The 22,769-nt window shown below is 44.4% G+C and overlaps 1 protein-coding gene across 3 annotated transcripts in view; it reads left to right on the top strand.

The window, feature by feature from the left end:
- The window catches only part of TMTC3 (transmembrane O-mannosyltransferase targeting cadherins 3), a 101,982-nt gene that overhangs the window by 57,298 nt on the left and 21,915 nt on the right, over window positions 1–22,769 (top strand). For all 3 annotated transcript variants that reach the window (XM_056574399.1, XM_056574397.1, XM_056574398.1), the window contains exon 8: window positions 1,560–1,708. In XM_056574399.1, the coding sequence (XP_056430374.1) occupies window positions 1,560–1,708 (149 nt within the window). The remainder of the gene's footprint in view (window positions 1–1,559; window positions 1,709–22,769) is intronic.

The raw sequence follows: 22,769 nt of genomic DNA, 5'->3' as shown, positions 1-22,769 counted from the left end.
TGAGGCATTCTGGCAATTCACTTTGGGCACCAGTGCACCGAAGGGTCTGAATTTAAAGAGAGAATTGCTGTTCCATTATTAGCGCCGCAGTCACACACACACGTTTGTTCCACTTTCACAGCGGATTATGACTGGTGTACACTTTTCACCATGTTATTTTCCTGTGTTGCACAAGCCATTTGTGCAAAATTGCATATTAGTGTATTGTTTTAGCTTCTTGTACTTTTACTAACATTTTGTCCATGTTTTGTATTAGTATCCTCCTCTGCACCGTTGTCAGCGGTCCAAGTGTAGTTCAATTGGTGGTTAACTCTCCACCCACTACCTGGTCGGTATTTAACTGACACCTGTGCAGATGGATGACATCACTGACGAAGGGCGCATGCGCCTGAAACGCGTCTGATCTGCTGGTTGCTTTTACTGCTTTTACTGTGAGTTCCAATAAAGTCTGGATTTCTATTGACCCACGCTGGATCATCTCCTCTTCTTGTTTGAATACACTGCGTATTCTCTGTTGATCATACACACAGGGCTACCCGGCAGTTCAGTGAGGTTTGGTGGCGGGGCCGTGCGCCGACTTGACTGTGTCACGCAGCCCCTCCTGCAAACGTCACTAAACACACAGCAGTTTTTGCGCAGCATGAAATACGCTGTGTAAGCGTTACGTGGGACTGTAGTCTAAAAGTACATTTTCAGCTTGACCCCACCACGTCATCTGTTTGCTTTCCTCCATGCAATTTTGCCAAAATGGGCATAACTTGATAAAATAATGTGAACCTTTCAGGTACAGAATGGTATGAAGTATATTAGGAGTACATTAGGAGCACTAATAATCCCAATGTAAAGGGATAGGAGGGGGTGAAGAAAAAACATAACCACTACCACAGAGATTGTTTTTGTAATATTACCTGTAGGTCAGTAGAAAATTACGCCGACTGATTGCGAGAACAAGCAAGTAGAAGAGCTTTCTAAGTGCCTTCACTCCTCGCTCTGTGCCACGTGACCAAGACAAACATACAATGCAAGTCTATGGGATTGTCTTGGTTGCCAGTACAGAGAGCGGGGAGAGAAGCCTTCAGCCACATGCTACTCTTCCCCACTCGATCTAGCAATGTGTCAGAGTAAGTTCATTCATTTCACGAGTAAGCACTTTTTACTTGACTTTTTAAGACAGTGAAAAGGTGTTAAAATGTGTGAGTCAGTGTGTATTTGTGAATTGCTGGTTCCTATATAATGTTAAATCTGCATTTAAAGGGGTTATCCGGCCAAAGAGCAGCACCCGAAATGCGGGGCTGCGTCTCCAGTCTCTAAAAGCTCTTGGTTTCCGGGACTGGAGACTTGACGTAACGCCACGCCCCTAGTGACATCACGCCACCCCCCCACATTTATGTCTATGGGAGCTTTCCGAGACTGGAGACGCAGCTCCACATAGAATGCGAGTGCAATCAAATTTTATCCCCTATCCTTTGGACAGGGATGAGATGTCTTTGGCCGGAATACCCCTTTAACCTTTCACAAAAATGACAGTACAGTTTATGTTCTTATTTCATTTCTCCCAGGGATTGTGCCTAATGGTGCTGCCTTTTATACCTGCCTCAAACCTTTTCTTTCCTGTTGGATTTGTGATTGCTGAGAGAGTATTATATGTACCAAGTATGGGATTCTGCATCCTTGTTGCCCATGGCTGGAAGAAATTATCAAATATAAGGTAGGAAAATTTCACATTCTGACTTTTCAAGTTCTTTTAATAAACTGGAATTTCTTTGTGGTTTTCCCTGCAAACATTTGTTGATAATGGGATCAGCTGAGCAATGCGGTCAGTTTTTCATTAGACCTATAGACATGGGAAGGACAAGACGCTCCATAAACTCCATGAGGGGAATTTATCAAACCATTTAGACTGCTTTGTTTTGTCTTAATTTGTCGCATGTAAAGTCTATAGGGCAGGTTTGCTCTGTTATCACTTATATATCTGGCCCTGTGCAACTTTTTCTGTGACATTTCATTTAATACATTTATATTTCATTACTATGAAGTGTCTTATTAAGAGCGCTTTGTGCAGTGGTCACTGACTTATCACAAGCAACTTTTTGTGAAATGTTGCAAAGATTTTGCAGGGGCCAGATTTCTATGCGATCACATGGAAAACCTGCCCTATAGAATTCTATGCAACGATTGTATTAAGGTCCGTGCGACATTTGACACAAATGTTGCAGAGAAGTGGCGCCCGTGCAACAAATAAGTAGAGCAGTTCTGTGGTGATTCATGAGTCTGTGCACCATTTGATAAATTTGGCACACATGCGCAACTTTTGTAGTGATGTTTGGGCTCTAAAACCGTTGAAAATTTAGCCACTTTTTGTAAATGCTCCCCCATGTCACTGTGATTGTGCACTAAGCAGGGAAGGGACCCCTATTATAATAATCAGGGGGTTCCAGTGTTGAGACCTTCAGCGTTCATACTTTTGACATATTGTGAGAATAGGTTAGAGTTAAGTGAACTTACAGTAAATTGGCTCGTAGCGAACCTCGCAGCTTGGCCGTTGATTACTTTAGTCTGGATAACTTAGTTCAGCTTTCCAAGGGCTCTGGTAGCCTGGAAAAGTCTGGGATGAAAGCCTTAGGTCTCAAAGGACTGTATCCACCTTTTCCAGGCAGACTAAATTAATCAACGCCCGAGCCACGAGGTTTGCTATGAGCCAATTTACTGTAAGTTCGCTCAACTCAAGTGATAAATGTCTTTTGTGGAACAACCCATTTAAAGGGAATTTCATCAGAAAATCAGTTGTTCAGATTAGGTTTTATGCTAATCACTAGCTTAATACCCGGCGTTGCCCGTTTTTCCTTCCTAATCCTTGTTGGGGAGGAAAATAAACAAAGGAGGAAGCTTTTGACTTCATATCCCGTCCTCCTATCCCGTCCTCCTATCCCGTCTTCCTATCCCGTCCTCCTATCCCGTCCTCCTATCCCGTCCTCCTATCCCGTCCTCCTATCCCGTCCTCCTATCCCGTCCTCCTATCCCGTCCTCCTATCCCGTCCTCCTATCCCGTCCTCCTATCCCGTCCTCCTATCCCGTCCTCCTATCCCGTCCTCCTATCCCGTCCTCCTATCCCGTCCTCCTATCCCGTCCTCCTATCCCGTCCTCCTATCCCGTCCTCCTATCCCGTCCTCCTATCCCGTCCTCCTATCCCGTCCTCCTATCCCGTCCTCCTATCCCGTCCTCCTATCCCGTCCTCCTATCCCGTCCTCCTATCCCGTCCTCCTATCCCGTCCTCCTATCCCGTCCTCCTATCCCGTCCTCCTATCCCGTCCTCCTATCCCGTCCTCCTATCCCGTCCTCCTATCCCGTCCTCCTATCCCGTCCTCCTATCCCGTCCTCCTATCCCGTCCTCCTATCCCGTCCTCCTATCCCGTCCTCCTATCCCGTCCTCCTATCCCGTCCTCCTATCCCGTCCTCCTATCCCGTCCTCCTATCCCGTCCTCCTATCCCGTCCTCCTATCCCGTCCTCCTATCCCGTCCTCCTATCCCGTCCTCCTATCCCGTCCTCCTATCCCGTCCTCCTATCCCGTCCTCCTATCCCGTCCTCCTATCCCGTCCTCCTATCCCGTCGTCCTATCCCGTCGTCCTATCCCGTCGTCCTATCCCGTCGTCCTATCCCGTCGTCCTATCCCCGTCGTCCTATCCCCGTCGTCCTATCCCGTCCTCCTATCCCGTCCTCCTATCCCGTCCTCCTATCCCGACCCGTAATATGTGTACCAGGTATTGAAATATCTCCAGCCGTATGGAATTTATGTGGGGTGGGAACATACATTTCCCATTGATTTTCATGGGACTTTAAACAAAAACCCCGACCCTGGCAAATGGGGGTATTTTAGGGTTAAATTAACTATCCTATATTTTAAAGGGGTTCTCCGGTGCTTAAACATCTTATCCCCTATCCAAAGGATAGGGGATAAGATGTCTGATCGCGGGAGTCCCGCTGCTGGGGACCCCCGGCATCATGCACGCGGCACCCCATTCGTAATCCATCTCCGGAGCGTGTTCGCTCCGGGACTAATTTCCGGCGACTACAGGGCGGGCGGCGTGTGACGTCACTCCTGCGCCGGCGTGTGAGTTCACGCTCCGCCCCACAATGCAAGCCTATGGGAGGGGGCGTGACAGCTATCACGCCCCCTCCCGTAGGCTTGCATTGAGGGGCGTAGCGGGACTGACTCAGCCAAAGCATCTTATCCCCTATCCTTTGGATAGTCCCAGATTAGGCAGCATAGTTGTCCCCCAGTGTAGGCTGCATAGTTGTCCCCCAGTGTAGGCTGCATAGTTGTCCCCCAGTGTAGGCTGCATAGTTGTCCCCCAGTGTAGGCTGCATAGTTGTCCCCCAGTGTAGGCTGCATAGTTGTCCCCCAGTGTAGGCTGCATAGTTGTCCCCCAGTGTAGGCTGCATAGTTGTCCCCCAGTGTAGGCTGCATAGTTGTCCCCCAGTGTAGGCTGCATAGTTGTCCCCCAGTGTAGGCTGCATAGTTGTCCCCCAGTGTAGGCTGCATAGTTGTCCCCCAGTGTAGGCTGCATAGTTGGCCCCCAGTGTAGGCTGCATAGTTGGCCCCCAGTGTAGGCTGCATAGTTGGCCCCCAGAGTAGGCTGCATAGTTGGCCCCCAGAGTAGGCTGCATAGTTGGCCCCCAGAGTAGGCTGCATAGTTGGCCCCCAGAGTAGGCTGCATAGTTGGCCCCCAGAGTAGGCTGCATAGTTGGCCCCCAGAGTAGGCTGCATAGTTGGCCCCCAGAGTAGGCTGCATAGTTGGCCCCCAGAGTAGGCTGCATAGTTGGCCCCCAGAGTAGGCTGCATAGTTGGCCCCCAGAGTAGGCTGCATAGTTGGCCCCCAGAGTAGGCTGCATAGTTGGCCCCCAGAGTAGGCTGCATAGTTGGCCCCCAGAGTAGGCTGCATAGTTGGCCCCCAGAGTAGGCTGCATAGTTGGCCCCCAGAGTAGGCTGCATAGTTGGCCCCCAGAGTAGGCTGCATAGTTGGCCCCCAGAGTAGGCTGCATAGTTGGCCCCCAGAGTAGGCTGCATAGTTGGCCCCCAGAGTAGGCTGCATAGTTGGCCCCCAGAGTAGGCTGCATAGTTGGCCCCCAGAGTAGGCTGCATAGTTGGCCCCCAGAGTAGGCTGCATAGTTGGCCCCCAGAGTAGGCTGCATAGTTGGCCCCCAGAGTAGGCTGCATAGTTGGCCCCCAGAGTAGGCTGCATAGTTGGCCCCCAGAGTAGGCTGCATAGTTGGCCCCCAGAGTAGGCTGCATAGTTGGTCCCCCAGAGTAGGCTGCATAGTTGGTCCCCCAGAGTAGGCTGCATAGTTGGCCCCCAGATTACCACAGTTTTCCCCCACATGAGGCAGCTCGCCACCCACACTGTCACACACATACAGCGACAGACACATACACAAAGATACACACATATAAACGCACACAGACACAAAGATACACACATATAAACGCACACAGACACAAAGATACACACATATAAACGCACACAGACACAAAGATACACACATATAAACGCACACAGACACAAAGATACACACATATAAACGCACACAGACACATATAAACACACACACCCGGCTGAAGTTTAGAGCTGAGGGGAGGGGGCGGAGCAGACAGGATACATGGCCTCTCCTCCTCATCTCCCTCCCCTCCTCTCCTCTGCCTTCCGGGGTTCTACGACTGCACGGCAGAGAGTAGGTGGGGGGAGGGGCGAGAGTGCACGCTTCCTCCTTCTGCCTGTCAGCACTGTACGGGCTCTCCCTGTCACAGGCTGATGGTGCAGACCTGGGCATTGTACGGCCCGACAGTGAGCGTGGGCCGGTCAGAGCCAATCAAAGGGCCGTATGTGGCCTGCGGGCCGTACAATGCCCAGGTCTGCTCTAAACCCAATAAAAGACTTATTGTTCTGTAAAGAAGACTTTTCAGCAGTCTCCACTCTCCTTCGACAGGCAGGATTACAGAGAAATGTGACACCTTTGTATAAAGATAACTCTGGTAATGATCCCAGCTTCCCAACTGCCCCTACCTGCACAATGACTTTTTCACAGGTCAGAGAGCATGGATAGAAAATTATCCCATAGAAATCTCCAAATGATTTTAAAAGCCATTCAGGCAAAATGGATGCCCTCATTATTATATATGGACTTTAGAGGGGTGGGGAGAATATTATCTAGACACTATAGGTGATACCTTTTTGTACATGGCATGTAGCTTACTTCACAGAGTTGCCTATATACGGATGCATTTTGTGAGACTGTTGAATGTCCCTCAATGAAAATACAGTAAGCTTGTTTTGCAGTGATAGTAATGTATAGATTTACAGTATATACGTGTGTGTGTGTAGCTGTCTTTAGACCTTAAATGTTTGTCTGTGGTGTCTGCACACAGCTTGCTTTGGTCATTTGCATTCTCTGAGTTTTTGGGCCTAACAATGAATAGTGTGCAGTAATCTGGCAAATGAAAAGGAAACGTCTGTCGACTGTTATCATTACCGAGAGTACAGAATTTTGGCTAGCAAAATGCAGCTTTGGGTTATATCACGGCTATAATTTCAAACATGCACAAGATAGGTAGTGCAATATATTGCATCTCTTAGAGGCATCCATGTGTAGGTGCCATTGGCATCTCTGGATGGGGTGAGTGGACTCTTGACACTTCCTTTCCATTTTTTGGGCTTTCGGTGACCAGTTTTTTAAAGCAGTTCTAAATCAGCTGCTATTGCACAAGACTGAGACATCACAGGGATGCGTAATGCTTCTGTATATCATTCTTAGTCATGGAGATATCTATCATAGGCTCAGCAACCTTGGAATATGTTACTTATAACATTTAAATGGAAGATCTTTACACCTTAGACCAAGGAACAAGAAGTTTGAGAAATCCCTGCATAATGTTTCCCCAAACTGAAAAACTAGGAGCTAAAGTATCATGGTAAAAACAAGGGTCATTCTTTTGGAGCATTTCCTTATTTCCCAAAAAGTAAAAGATAGGAAAATTAGGTTTTGATCAGCCTATTAAGTCTTTAAAGTGTACCTGTCAGATCCCACAAGAAAGAAAATAAAATTACTCAGTACCTAATCCTGACATCTAATGTAATTTTATGACTTTATCACCCATTTTTATTATGAAAATACCTATTTTCATTAGCTCAGTGTTAGTAATCCTCTCAGGGGAAGGGGTGTGTCCCTCCCTTTTGGTGGGAGGTGATTGGTGTGCCAGCTCATGCAGCCTTGTCCATGAGTCATCTTTTTTTTCATGACTCATGGACAAGTCTGATGCTGCTGCAGGACTGGTTAGTGTCCCATTAGGTATAGGGACCCCAATTGCTGGGATTTTCAAGAACAGTTATCTTTATTAAAAGTTTTGGATCTGACAGTGCCTATTTAAAGTGTCAAAGATGGCTATAGTGCAGCACTGTGGCGGGAACAACATGGCCCTCTTAAAGTTAAAGGTGCTGAATTGAAAATGAAGGTATTTTTTTTTAATAAAACATTACAGGTACACTTTTTAAACTGGTTAATAAACACCATTAGCATTTTTTCATTTGGTTATTCAAATAATTTTTGTGTTGATTCTCTGTGATACATTTAGGCTTTATTATTAAAAAGTACCTGTCTCCAAATAAACTTTTCTAAAATAACTCGGGCTATGTTCCCTAACTACTCCTAACGCTCCTTCCACCCATAAAAAAAAAATTTCAGAGCTTTAACCCCTTTAGGACCAGGGGTTTTTCTGTTTTTGCACTTTAATTTTTTCCTGAGGAATGAAGGAGGAGGCTATTTAATTCTACAATAGCAAGATGAGAAAAAGGTTGCTTTTGCACTCACCCTTCTTGCGCTGCTTCACTGTGTCACTGAGTTAGTCCATGTACGGCCGGCCGCTGTACGGGAGATGATACGGAGAGATCGCTGCAGCCGGAGCTGAGCGGTGACAGCTCCGAGCTCGTTTCGCGGTTAAAACCGCTTCTTCGGGCCTCCACCCCGCTCCATACCTCCGACATCCCCTGTCACAGTGTACACACTCCCGGATATTGTGGGTGACCGCGGTGCGGTCCTATCTCTCTATCTCCCCTCCACACTATTTAATTCTACATTTCTGAATTCCGCTTGAATTCCGCTCAAACTGTCGGGCAGAATTTTTTTTTCTGCAGTGTGAACAGAACAGCAGAAAAAACATTAAAGTCAATGGGCAGAGGAGATGTGCACTAATTTGGAGCGGAGAATTAAAGAGGAATTACTCAAGTAAATTCCTCTTGAATTACTCAGTGTGAACGGGCCCTTACCTTTAAAAAAGCATAACTTTTATTTTAATTTTGCACCTAAAAATCCATATGATGGCTTATTTTTTGCGCCACCAATTCTACTTTGTAATGACATTAGTCATTTTACCCAAAAATCTACGATGAAACGGAAAAAAAAATCATTGTGCGTCAAAATTGAAGAAAAAACACAATTTTGGGGGCTTCCGTTTCTACCCAGTACTTTTTTCTGTGAAAATGACACCTTATCTTTATTCTGTAGGTCTATACGGTTAAAATTATACCCTACTTATGTAGGTTTGATTTTGTTGTACTTCTGGAAAAAATTCTAACTACATGCAGGAACATTTTTGTGTTTAAAATTGTCATCTTGAGGGCTCATTTTTTGCGCCGGGATCTGAAGTTTTTATCGGTACCATTTGTGTATTGATCTGACTTTTTGATCGCTTTTTATTTTTTCATGATATAAAAAGTGACCAAAAATACGCTATTTTGGACTTTGGAATTTTTTTGCACGTACGCCATTGACCGTGCAGTTTAATTAATGATATAATTTTATAATTCGGACATATCCGCACTCGGCGATACCACATATATATATTTTTTTTATTTACACTTTTTTTTTTCTTTATGGGAAAGGGGGGACAATTCAAACTTTTATTAGGGAAGGGGTTAATGATCTTTAACTTTTTTTTTTCCCACTTCCGTTACCGGCCGACGAATCAGGACGCCTACTGTGGGGGGTGTCCCTAACAGCACCCGCTCCGCTCCTGAACATGGCATCAGTGGTGGGATCAGGGCCCCAGTATCAGAGGCGACAGCAGGGGGATCTTTACTGCGCAGCAGCAGGAGGTAAGGCTGGCCTCCTGCTGTTGCTAAGCAACAACTCCCAGCATGCACACAAGGGCATGCTGGGAGTTGTTGTTATGCAACAGCAGAAGACACAACTACAACTCCCAGCATGCCCTCTGGTAGTTTGTGGGTGCTGGGGGTTGTAGTTATGCAACAGCTGGATGCACATTTTGTGCTTCCAGCTGTTGTATAACTACGACCCACAGCATACACGGACAGCCAAAGGGCATGCTGGGAGTTGCAGTAGTGTGCCTCCAGCTGTTGCATAACTGCAAGTCCCAGCATGGCCTTCGGCTGTGAATACATGCTGAGAGTTGTATCTTTTTGCAACAGCTGAAGGCACACTGATTGCAAAACACAGTTTGTTACCTAAATCAGTGTTTCGCAACCAGTGTCCCTCCAGCTGTTGCAAACTACAACTCCCAGCGGGAAACTTGCTGTAAACCTCCACCTGTGTGAATGTACCCTAAAAACATTACTCTACACTACACTACACTACACCCACAAAACATAAAAAGTAAAACACTACATATACGTATACCCCTACACAGTTACACCCTCCCCCCCCCCCCCCCCAAAAAAAAAAGTCTGGTACAGCACGGTTTCCAAAACGGAGCCTCCAGTTAATGTTTTGCACCCTCCGGATGAATTGTAGAGCCCAGCGCGGCTAATCCATTTACTGTGTCCCCGCGAGCACGATCAATCCCCACCACTAGTGGGGTCCCTGTGCCCACCAGCGGTGTAAAATGTGCCCCCCCCCCCCGCGAGCGATACCATCACTGCTAGCAGGGTCCCTGTGCCCACTAGCGGTGACAAATGTGCCCCCCTGCAAGCGCTACCATCACCGCTAGCGAGGTCCCTGTTCCCACTAGCGATGTCAAATGTGCCCCCCCGCGAGCGCTACCATCACCGCTAGCGGGGGCCCTGTGCCCACTAGCGGTGTCACAAGAATGCCGAGCGCGGCTCTGTTCCCCGTCCCAGATTTAAAAGCCTCACGCTCGGTTAACGTAGTACTGCGCAGGCGCAGCACTAGGCAAATAGCGTAGGGCTAACGTAGGCAGCACTAGGAGCCTAGCGTTAGCCCTACGCTATTTGCGTAGTACTGCGCGCGCGAGGCTTTTAAATCTGTTCCCGTACCCTGAGAGCTGACAGGGACGGGAAACAGAGCTGCGCTCTGCATTCTTGTGACACCGTTAGTGGGCACAGGGACCCCGCTAGCGGTGATGGTAGCACTCGGCATTCTTATGACAACGCTAATGGGCACAGGGACCCCGCTAGTGGTGATGGTAGCGCTCGCGGGGGGCACATTTGACACCGCTAGTGGGCACAGGGACCCCGCTCGCGGGGGGGGGGGGGGGGACAGGCTGTAATACCGTGATACCGCGATAATAAAAAAAAAAAAAATACCGTGATATAAATTTTAGGCCATATCGCCCAGCACTAGAAATACCCCATATGTGGGCAAAAAATACACTGCGGACGCACAACAAGGCTCAGGATTGAGAGCGCACTATGTAAATTTGATGCCTAAATTGGTGATTTGCACACGGGTGATTTTACTGCGGTTCTGACATAAACGCAAAAAAAGAAATACCGACATGTGACCCATTTTGGAAACTACACCCCTCACGGAATGTAACAAGTGGTATAGTGAGCCTGAACACCCCACAGGTGTTTGACAATTTAGTTAAAGTTGAATGGGAAAATGAAAAAAAAAATAACATTTTCACTAAAATGCTGGCGTTACCCTAAATTTTTCATTTTCACAAGGGAAAATGGGGGGGAAAAAGCCCCCCAAAATGTGTAACCCCATTTCTTCTGAGTAAGAACATACCCCATATGTGGATGTAAAGTGCTCTGTGGTCGAACTACAGGGCTCAGAAGAAAAGGAGCGCCATTGGGCTTTTGGAGAGAAAATTTGGCCGGAATTGAAGTGCCAGAACAATGGACCCCCCCCTCCTCACATGTGACCCCATTTTGGAAACTACACCCCTCACGGAATGTAATAAGGGGTACAGTGAGCATTTACACCCCACAGGTGTCTGACAGATTTTTGGAACAGTGGTCCGTGAAAATGAAAAATTTTATTTTTCGTTAGCACAGTCCACTGTTCCAAAGATCTGTCAAACACCATTAACGTTTAAATGCTCACTGCACCCCTTATTACATTCTGTGAGGGGTGTAGTTTCCAAAATGGGGTCACATGTGGGGGGGTCCACTGTTCTGTCACCACGGGGGCTTTGTGAACGCACATGGCCCCCAACTTCAATTCCAAACAAATTCTCTATCCAAAAGCTCAATGGCGCTCCTTCTCTTCTGAGCATTGTAGTTCACTCGCAGAGCACTTTACATCCACATATGGCATATTTCCATACTCAGAAGTTTCAAATTTTGGGTTTCAAATTTTGGCGGGGGGTGGTGGGGGGGGTAGACATTTTTTCCTATTACCCCTTGTAAAAATTTAAAATTTGGGGAAAAAACTGCATTTTAGTAAAAAAATAAAAAAATTTCATTTACACATCTAACTTTAACGAAAAGTCGTCAAACAACTGTAAGGTGTAACCCCTTGTTACGTTCCTTGAGGGGGGTGTAGTTACCAAAGCAGTATGCCATGTGGGTTTTCTTTTTTTCTTTTTATTTTTTTTATTTTTTTTTTTTTTTTTTGCTGTTCTTGCACTATAGGGGCTTCCTAAAATGCAACATGCCCCCCAAAAATTGGGTTACAAATTTTGGAGGTATTTCTCTCCTTTTAGCCCTTGTAAAAAGTTTAAAAATGGCTCTACAAGAACATGCCAGTGCAAAAAATGAAGATTTAGATTTTACTCCTCCATTTTGCTGCTATTCTTGTGAAACACCTAAAGAGTTAACAAACTTTCTGAATGTCATTTTGAATACTTTGAGGGGTGTAGTTTCTATAATGGGGTCATTTATGGTGTATTTCTCACAGAAAGGCCCCTCAAATCCACATCAAACTTAACTAGTCCCTGAAAAATGAAGATTTTGAATTTTTCGTAAAAATTTTGAAAATTGCTGCTATATTTTGAAGCCCCCTAATGTTTTCAAAAAGTAAAAATATGTCAACTTTATTATGTCAACATAAAGTAGACACATTGTATTTGTGAATCAATCAATATAAAATGTATTTGGAATATCTATTTTCCTTACAAGCTGAAAGTTTCCAAGTTAGAAAAATGCTTAATTTTCAAAATTTTCATCAAGTTTTGGGATTTTTCATAAAGAAAAGATGCAAGTAACAACAAAAATGTACCAGTATGTAAAGTAGAATATGTCACCAAAAAACTTTCTCGGAATCAGAATAAAAGGTAAAAGCATTATTAATGCATAAAGTGAGAGTGATCAGAATTGCAAAAAAGGGCTGAGTCCTGAAGGTCCCTTTAACCCCTGAGTCCCTAAGGGGTTAAAGGTAAGGAGGAAAAAATGAAAGAGGAAAAACCCGGAGTCCTTAAGGGGTTAACGTTATTTTTAATTTGCCAAATTGGGGGAAATGTAAAAGAGAAAATGAAAAGTATCTTTTTAATTTATTTATTTACTTTATTTAAATAGTACAAAGTGATACTAAAATGTTTTAAATTGCACCCACTTTCCATTATGTTAATTGCTGTGTAGAAGTATGGGCTACAGGCGTAATTTTATTTTATTTTTTTTCCCCACTTTTTACGTATGTTTACATTTTTTATGTTACTTACATTTTGTGCCCCACATAAGACCTTTTGGGGGCTAGTTTCTCACTAAAATACAAATGCATTGTTGCTGCTTTCCTCTAATATTGGAGCTGACATATTAGCCCACGTTACAGGGAATGTAAAGCCCCCTGACATTGTCTACAAAGCCGATCTGGATCTTCTGGCCAGAAAACAGTGCTGTGATTGGGAAGGCGGGGATGGGAATACACTGTCCCTGCCTTCTCTTAGGAGAACCCGGCTTTCATTGACAGGCAGCTCTCGGCTCTATCCGTGGTGCAATATCCGTGCCACTGCATCACTCTGAATGGATTGCTCCCTGTCTGTCTCTATATCACTCTATGTGCCACATTTTCTGGACTGCAGATTAATTTGTTATAAAAATGTATCTGATTAAAGAAAATCAACACCACCGCTTCATTGTCATTGGGCATGTAGAGAATTTAGTGGAGATGTTCCTTCATTAGGCCTTTTCCTTTTCAAATTTGTGAAGTTGAATGTCAGCAAAAATAATAGATTTTTATTTATTTTTAGGGACCAGGCCAGTTTTTGCCTTGGGAACCAGAACATGTTTATTTTTAGTCTACATTTGACTAGTTGTTGGGGTAACAGCTACAGTATATACTGTTATAGCAATAGCAAATAGGTGTCTGTTATTAGCAAATACCTGCCACTCAGGACAACCACCTTCTTCCACTGTCATTACCTAGTGAAATAAATAGCTGGCACACCTTTTCCTGGACTCTTTCATTCTTCTATTATTCCTGGAAGTGTTTGAAAGAAGATGAACTGGGTGTTGTCTTTCCCCTTGTCAGTAGGGTGTAACTTGGGGTATGGTCTCATACGTCCAGTGATTCAACATAGTTTTGCACTAACATTGTTGTGCCAAAATATTAAAGGTTGACCACAGCTTTTTCCAATATGATGAGTTGACAGGCTCCAGCAAAGTGCTTTATTTTACCCTGTGGGGTCCCAGATAAATAGGTGGGAATTTATCATGGGTGGTGCAGGTGATTGCTTTTTCTACACATTTAATCTGTGTAGTGGTAATGTGTGTGTGTGTGCGCTAAATTTATTAAATAGTTGCATGGCATGTGATATAAATATGGTATGTATATAAGCAAGAAAATAAAGTATACTAGGCACTGCTTAGCCTTTTCTACTGAAAGTCTATGCGATGAGGTTATCGATGTCTTGCCGCTACTATTAGAGTGAGGTGCAATCTGAATGTGATTGAAATCCAGCTTGTGATAACATCAAATAAGAAGAAGAATATTGAAAAGATGCACTCACCACTCAAATGGTTGCTTGATGCTTTATTCCGGGTGCTTCATCCCGTTCGTAGTACAAACAATAGGAGCGGCGTGCAGCATGGGTGCAGGGTGTTAGGTGCGGGGGAAAAAGGAGGAGGGGCTGAAAACAGCCTGTTTCACGTCATGATGGACGCTTCATCCGGAGACTGGGCAGCTTTTCCTGTGCACAGGTTTGCCATAGTGTTATACCTCCTAGAGACAGCAGCATACACCCATGGTCGGTGTCCCCCAATGGATCCTTCGAGAAAGAAAGATTTTACGGTAAATAATAAAAAATCTCCTTTTTAATTCAGACCGGCGATTCCAGGTCAATCGGGTCTCCGGTGACCAGGGAAAAAAGGATGTATGGGGCTGTCCGAGATGGCCCCATTCACCCTTACCCAGCAGGAGTGAGGTGGCACGGGTGCCACCTCACCATCACATGATTGGTCGTAATTACCGACCAATCACTACCCAGCTTGGCAGTGATTGGGGCCGGCGGGGGTCTCCTACCTTTGCCTGGCCCGGCGGGGTCCCCTCGGGAGCGGCAGACAGGAGCAGCAGGAGCGGTGGCAGCAGCGGCAGCAGTGCAGATGGATGAATACAGCAGCAACTCTCAGCATGCACAGCCAAAGGGCATGCTGGGAGTGGTAGTTTTGCAACAGCTGAAGTTCCAACTACAACTCCCAGCATGCCCTTTGGTAGTCTGTGCATGCTGGGGGTTGTAGTTATGCAACAGCTGGAGGCACATTTTTTCTATGAAAGTGTGCCTCCGGCTGATGCATAACTACAACCCCCAGCATGCACAGATTACCAAAGGGCATGCTGGGAGTTGTTGCAGTGTGCCTCCATCTGTTGCCAAACTACAACTCAGTATGCCCTTTGGCTGTAAATGCATGCTGAGAGTTGCAGTTTTGCAACAGCTGAAGGCACACTGGTTGTGAAACAGAGTTTGTGTCCTAACTCTTTGTGCACTGAGAGACCGTACATGCTGGGAGTTCTAGTTTTACAACAGCTGGAGGCACACTGGTTGCGAAACACAGACAAACAACAAACTCTGTGTTTCGCAACCAATGTTTCTCCAGCTGTTGTATAACTACAACTTTCAGCACATATGGTCTGTCAGTGCATGCTGGGAGTTGTAGTTTTGAAGTAGCTGATGGTTTGTAATTTCTAAAATGGGGTCACGGGGGGGGGTCCACTGTTCTGGCACCAAGGGGGGCATTGTAAACGCACATGGCCCCCAACTTCTATTCCAACCAAATTCTCTCTCCAAAAGCTCAATGGTGCTCCTTCTCTTCTGAGCATTGTAGTGCGCCAGCAGAATACTTTACATCCACATATGGGGTATTTCCATACTCAGAAGAAATGAGGTTACAAATTTTGGGGGGCTTTTCCTCCTATTACCCCTTGTAAAAATGAAAAAAATTGGGGTAACACCAGCATTTTAGTGAAAAAAAATCTTAGTTTTAATTTTCATGTCCAACCATAGCGGAAATTTGTCAAACACCTGTGGGGGTCTAAAGGCTCACTGTACCCCTTGTTACGTGCCTTTAGGGGTGTAGTTTCCAACGTAGTGTGCCATTTTTTTTTTTTTTTTTTTTGGGCTGTTCTGGCACCATAGGAGCTTCCTAAATGCAACATGCCCTCCATAAACCATCTCAGCAAAATTTGTTTTCAAAAATCCAAATGTGGCTCCTACTCTTCTGAGCATTGTAGTGTGCCTGTAGAGCACTTTACATCCACACATGGGGTATTTCCATACTCAGAAGAAATGGGGTTACAAATTTTGGGGGGCTTTTCCTCCTATTACCCCTTGTAAAAATGAAAAAAATTGGGGTAACACCAGCATTTTAGTGAAAAAAATCTTAGTTTTAATTTTCATGTCCAACCATAGCGGAAATTTGTCAAACACCTGTGGGGGTCTAAAGGCTCACTGTACCCCTTGTTACGTGCCTTTAGGGGTGTAGTTTCCAACGTAGTGTGCCATTTTTTTTTTTTTTGGGCTTTTCTGGCACCATAGGAGCTTCCTAAATGCAACATGCCCTCCATAAACCATCTCAGCAAAATTTGTTTTCAAAAATCCAAATGTGGCTCCTACTCTTCTGAGCATTGTAGTGTGCCTGTAGAGCACTTTACATCCACACATGGGGTATTTCCATACTCAGAAGAAATGGGGTTACAAATTTTGGGGGGCATTTTCTCCTATTAACTCTTGTAGAAATGGTAAATTTGGGGGGGGGGGGGGGGAACTGCATTTTGGTGGGGAAAAAACAAAAATTTCATTTACACATCCGACTTTACCAAAAAGTAATCAAACACCTGTGGGATGTTAAGGCTTAGGGGACCCCTTGTTACGTTGCTTGAGGGGGTGTAGTTTCCCAATTAGTATGCATGTTTTTTTTTTTTTGTTTTTTTGTTTTTGCTGTTCTGACACCATAGGGTTTCCTAAATGCGACATGCCCCACCATTTCAGCAAAATTCACTCTCCAAAATCCCATTGTCGCTCCTTTCCTTCTGAGCCCTCTACTGCGCCCACAAAGCACTTTACATTCAGGTATTTCCTTACTCGAGAGAAATTGGGTTACAAATTTTGTGGGCTTTTTCTCCTTTTACCCTTTTGTAAAATTTCAAAAACTGGGTCTACAAGAACATGCGAGTGTAAAAAATGAAGAATGAATAAAGAACTTTATCTCCATCCCCGGGTACCAGCGCCTTCTTGAGAGGAACTTATCCACATACTTATCTCCATTGCTACTTACCGGACTGACAGGCGTCACACCGGGCTTGTTCCTCGTGGCAGCGGTTTCCCTTGATCTTCTACATATAGACGCTACTGTAGGTGTTGTGCTCTGAGCGCAACACCTAGGGGTAAGAACCCATCTTTACGTTAACCCTTTATCATTGTTAAACGGTCCTCACTAGGGGCGCACCTCCTGTGTTTTTTTCTCGTTTATATATTACACCTAAAAGGTTAACAGACTTACTGAATGTCATTTTTAATACTTTGAGGGGTGCAGTTTTTATAAGGGGGTAATTTGTGGGGTATTTCTAATATGAAGGCCCTTCAAATCCACTTCAAAACTGAACTGGTCCCTGAAAAATTCCTAGTTAAAAAATTTTGTGAAAAATGGGAAAATTGATGCTGAACTTAGAAGCCCTCTGATGTCTTCCAAAAGTAAAAACATGTGAACTTTATGATGCAAATATAAAGTAGACATATTGTATATGTAAATCAATATATAATTTATTTGGGATGTTAATTTTCCTTATAAGCAGAGAGTTTCAAAGTAAAAAAAATTAAAATTTTTCATAAAATTTTTGAATTTTTCACCAAGAAACGAGGCAAGTATCGATGAAAATTTACCACTAACTTAAAGTAGAATGTCACTGAAAAACAGTCTCTGAATCAGAATGAAAAGTAAAAAAGCATCCCTGAGTTATTAATGCTTAAAGTGACAGTGGTCAGATTTGCAAAAAACGCTCTGGTGAAAATGGGCATAGTCCTTAAGGGTTAAAATGTTGTCCACGACAGTTATATAAGCTGGGTGTGGGTTGGTGTATGTTTGATGTGCAATTGAGAGCATTGCTCCAAACTGCAAAGGACTCGGCTACCACTGCAAAGTGAAAAAACAAAAGTGTGTATGAAAGTTATCATAGTCAAAATAACTTGGGATGGAGTAGCAAAAAGTTTAACATATTTTGTGAGACATTTCTGTGACTCTTCTACTTCATAATTTAACTAATCCTCTATCCATAGGGTAGGGGATAAGTAGCTGATCTCAGGGGATTCTGACTGCTGGGACCTCCCGCGATCTGAATGAGAACCGGCTCTCAGTGAGGAGCGTGTGCGGTAGACGGCACGCACTCCATTCATTTCTATGGGAGTAGGGAAGAGACCAGGGTACAGCACTTGGTCATCATCAGCGCTCCCATAGAAATAAATGGAACATGTGCCGTCTGCAGGTAGATGACATGGGCTCCTCACTCAGAGAGCCAGGGTCCGATCTGCTCTTATTCCCTATTCTGTTGATAGGGGAAAAGTTAATATTTGCTATAGTTGTCCTTTAAACCTGTTGATAAACTCCCCCCATTGCATCCAGCATTTACAGTCATGGCCGTAAATGTTGGCACCCCTGACATATTTCTCACAGAAAAGGATTGCAGTAACAAATGTTTTGCTATACACATATTTATTCCCTTTGTGTGTATTGGAACTAAACCAAAAAAGAGAGGAAAAAAGCAAATTGGACATAATGTCACATCAAACTCCAAAAATGCTGGACAAAATTATTGTTACCCTTAACTTAATATTTGGTTGCACACCCTTTGGAAAAAGTAACTGAAATCAGTCACTTCCTATAACAATCAATACGCTTCTTACACCTCTCAGCCGGAATGTTGGACCACTCTTCCTTAGCAAACCGCTCCAGGTCTCTCTTATTGGAAGGGGCGCCTTTTCCCAACACCAATTTTAAGATCTCTCCACAGGTGTTCAATGAGATTTAGATCTGGACTCATTGCTGGCCACTTCTCCAGCGCTTTGTTGCCATCCATCTCTGGGTGCTTATTTGACGTATTTTGGGGGTTATTGTCCTGCTAGAAGACATAAGATCTCGGATGCAAACCTAGCTTTCTGACACTGGGCTGTACAGTGTGACCCAAAATCTGTTGGTAATCCTCAGATTTCATGATGCCTTGCACACATTCAAGTCACCGAGTGCCAGGGGCAGCAAAACAACCCCAAAACATCATTGAACCTCCCCCATATTTCACTGTAGGTACTGTGTTCCTTTCTTTGTAGGCCTCATTCCGTTTTCGGTAAACAGTAGAATGATGTGCTTTACCAAAAAGCTCTATCTTGGTCTCCTCTGTCCACAAGACCTTTTCTGAGAAGGATTTTGGCTTACGCAAGTTCATTTTGGCAAAATGTAGTCTTCCTTTTTTATGTCTGTGTCAGCAATGGGGTCCTCCTGGGTCTCTTGCCATAGCGTTTAATTTCATTTAAATGTTGATGGATAATTTGTGCTGACACTGATGCTCCCTGAGCCTGCAGGACAGCTTGAATATCTTTGGAACTTGTTTGGGGTTGCTTATCCACCATCTGGACTATCCTGCATTGACACCTTTCATCAATTTTCCTCTTCTGTCCACGCCCAGGGAGATTAGCTATAGTGCCATGGGTTGCAAACTTCTTTATAATGTTGCGCACTGTGGACAATGGAAAATCTAGATCTCTGGAGATGGATTTGTAACCTTGAGACTGTTATTTTTCCACAATTTTGGTTCTCAAGTCCTCAGACAATTCTCTTCTCCTCTTTCTGTTGTCCATCCTTAGTGTGGCACACACAGACACACAATGCAAAGACTAAGTGAACTTCTCTCCTTTTAATCTGCTTTCAGGTGGGATTTTTATATTGCCCACACCTGTTACTTTCCCCAGGTGAGTTTAATGGGGCATCAAAAGCTTGAAACCATCTTATTTTTCCACAATTTTGAAAGGATGCCAGTAATTTGGCCCAGACCATTTTTGGAGTATGGTGTTACATTATGTCCAATTTGTCTTTTTTCCTCCCTTTTTTGGTTAAGTTCCAATACACACAAAGGGAATTGACATGTGTATAGCAAAACATGTGTTACTGCAATCCTTTTCTGTGAGAAATACTTCATTTTCTTGAATTATTTCAGAGGGGACATTTATGGCCATGACTGTATATTGAGAATGGCCTTGGAGCACTGGACATATGTGAGCACACACTATGGGCACACAGAGAAGAAAAGTTGACTAGTTTCCCATAGCAACGAATCAGATTGCTGTATGTTATTTTTCAATTCATTCCAATATTCCATTGAGACTTTACCATATACAGTAAGAGGCATTGTGCAAATAATTGGTTCCTTTTTACTTTCTGCTATTTATGACCATTTTACCCCCAAAATAACCTAAGCAAATGTCCTAGCAGGTACAAAAGATAAGTTTGCTCCTGCTAGTAGCAGTCATTGAGAGAACCTCTTCTATTTTCCGGTTGTTACAGTCTGAAATCTAAATTGATGGGCAACGTCTCTGGGCCATATTTGTACATAAGGCCCTTTTTGTGTGACCGGAACTCCTGTAATTAGCTTAATTCCCATAGATGTTTTTCAGGAATGCATGTAAGATAATGAAAGAAAGCATGACGTAGCAACTAGTTGCATGACTTTGGTTAGTTAGTGAAAAAATTATAGAGATTTATCTTGAGAAATTACCGGTCATCGGGTGAAATGTCTTCATTATAACAGGAACGTTATGTCTTATCCAGGCCAATTGCCTTACAGGGAGCTGCAAATTGAATTTGTGGAGTTTTGTATGTAGAACTTTCTAATGGTAATTAATATAAATCAGTTATCTCCGTGTAATTTGGTCTAAGGAACAATATTACATCCTGTCTGGTTTGCATCATAACTATATAGATAGCATAAACTAATTTCCTTTTTTGATTAAAAATTAATCAGGCTGAAATGAATGCAGTAGACTAAGCATTACAGCCAGCAGTGTCTGCATTATCCTCGCTTACCATCTGCATGAATATTACTTCATCCCAGTTTCCTTACCTGTGCATTCAGTCTTTCTCTTGGCAACCGCTGTTTAATCATGCAAAACATTTTGCTAGTATGTTCCATTAAACATTTAGCTCTGTTTCTAGTTTTTCTTTGAATAATGATCAATTTTTTTTTATAACCTTTAAAGCGTTACTGCCCTTTAAAAACACAACTTTTGTTCTTTCTAAATGGAGTACTTAACAACCCCAGATCTCCACAAACAGCTCTACAAGGCATTGGACTATGTCCGGTCCATGACCCTAGCGAGCGGCTACATGAAATATATTGGAGGATAATATTTAAAGGGGTACTCCGCCCCTAGATGTCTGATCGCGGGGGTCCTACCGCTGGGAACCCCCGCAATCTCCCTGCTGCACCCGGCGTTCATTTAGAGTGTCTGGTGCAGTGCAAGAGTGCCGGAGGCGCGTGACGTCACGGCCGTGCCCCCTCAATGCAATTCTATGGGAGGGGGCGGGATGGCATAGACTTGCATTGAGGGGCCGTGGCTGTGACGTCACGAGCAGGGCGTGACCGTGATCTCACGAGCCTCCACCCTGCATCGCCAGTCTTTCAGCATGGAGCGAAGTTCGCTCCATTCACCGGATGTCTGGGGTGCAGCAGCTGAGATCGTGGGGGTCCCCAGCGGTGGCCCCCCACGATCAGATATCTTATCCCCTATCTTTTGGATAGGGGATAAGATGTCTAGGGGCAGAGTACCCCTTTAAGAGGACCTATGCTTTTAACCGCCCAACACGATGACCTGACTCATCACATCTGACAGCCTTCCCCTCATATTTCTTATCCAAAGAATATTTATAGCATTGTTTATGGAAATGTGATCCTGTAGCTTGCTTGTGAACAAGGTTCCAACAGCTTACAAAAGATCAAATGAAAGAAGGAGAGGCCACTCACCAGGTCCGTGCTCCAAGGTTTATTCTTATAAATTCAGTGCATAAAAACGCCAGCAAGACTGGGTCAGATGCCTCAGAGGCATCTGACCCCGTCTTGCTGGCGTTTTTATGCCCTGAATTTATAAGAATAAACCTTGGAGCACGGACCTGGTGATTGGCCTCTCTTCTTTCATTTGTTACATTATATACCTGCATTTCTTCACTGAGATTGAGCACCACCAACACCGGCCCACCAGTCTCTCCTCCCTAAACAGCTTCACTACCCGTACACACCACAGTAGAAGCAGGTTGTGCCGACTGCTGTCTCTCCCAAAAGCTTACAAAAGATATTTGGGGACAGGACTTGCCACTCCAGCCAGAGGCATACCTGTTCCACTTAGGCTAGGTTCGGACTACGGAATTTCCGCCTGCAATTCTGTTTTGAAATTGCAGGCGGAAATTCCGCTTGCTAAAATGTATAGTGTAGTGAATGGTTTTCCGTTCACAAATTCACACTTCGGAATTTGTGAAGCGGAATTTGTGAACGGAAAATATGCTTGGAAATTTCCGCCTGAAGAAAGGCGTTGCTCTTTGTTCAGGTGGAAATCCGCGCGGAACACATTGCAGTCTATTGGAGACTGCAGTGTCCGTGCAGTCCTAGCGCCGACTGATTCAGTCAGCGCTGGCCACACTCGGAATCTCCGGGCGGAAATTTTCTTCCCGGAGATTCCGTAGTCTGAACCTAGCCTTAGAACCACCAGACGGTGGCGCAATAGCAAATGTGATTTACCTGCTCTTTCTGTTGGTGAATAAATGCCTATTACGTCATTGTTTGTATTGTGTACTGTTAGCATGGCAGAAAGGATTTGCTTAGCACCAGTCAGCCAAACCTCTTTTTTTTTTTTTTTTAACAAATTTTATTAGTTTTTAAGCAACTGTAACAACAGACAAATAACAATTCAGCAGACCCTCCCCCTCCGCTCCCAACATAGTCATGCCACAGGAACAGTAATACATAAGAGAGGCCCACCCAGAACTACAACACATAAAGAACACATATAGACAGCACCGCACACACACACACACATCAAAACATACCCTAGGAGCCCCTTGATTCCCATGTGGGCATTCTATGACTGAGAGGCCCCCCGAACTGGGGGATC

This window comes from Hyla sarda, chromosome 4 (assembly GCF_029499605.1).
Source record: "Hyla sarda isolate aHylSar1 chromosome 4, aHylSar1.hap1, whole genome shotgun sequence".
Classification (NCBI taxonomy): Eukaryota; Metazoa; Chordata; class Amphibia; order Anura; family Hylidae; genus Hyla; species Hyla sarda.
This window is presented reverse-complemented; position numbering and strand designations above follow the sequence as displayed.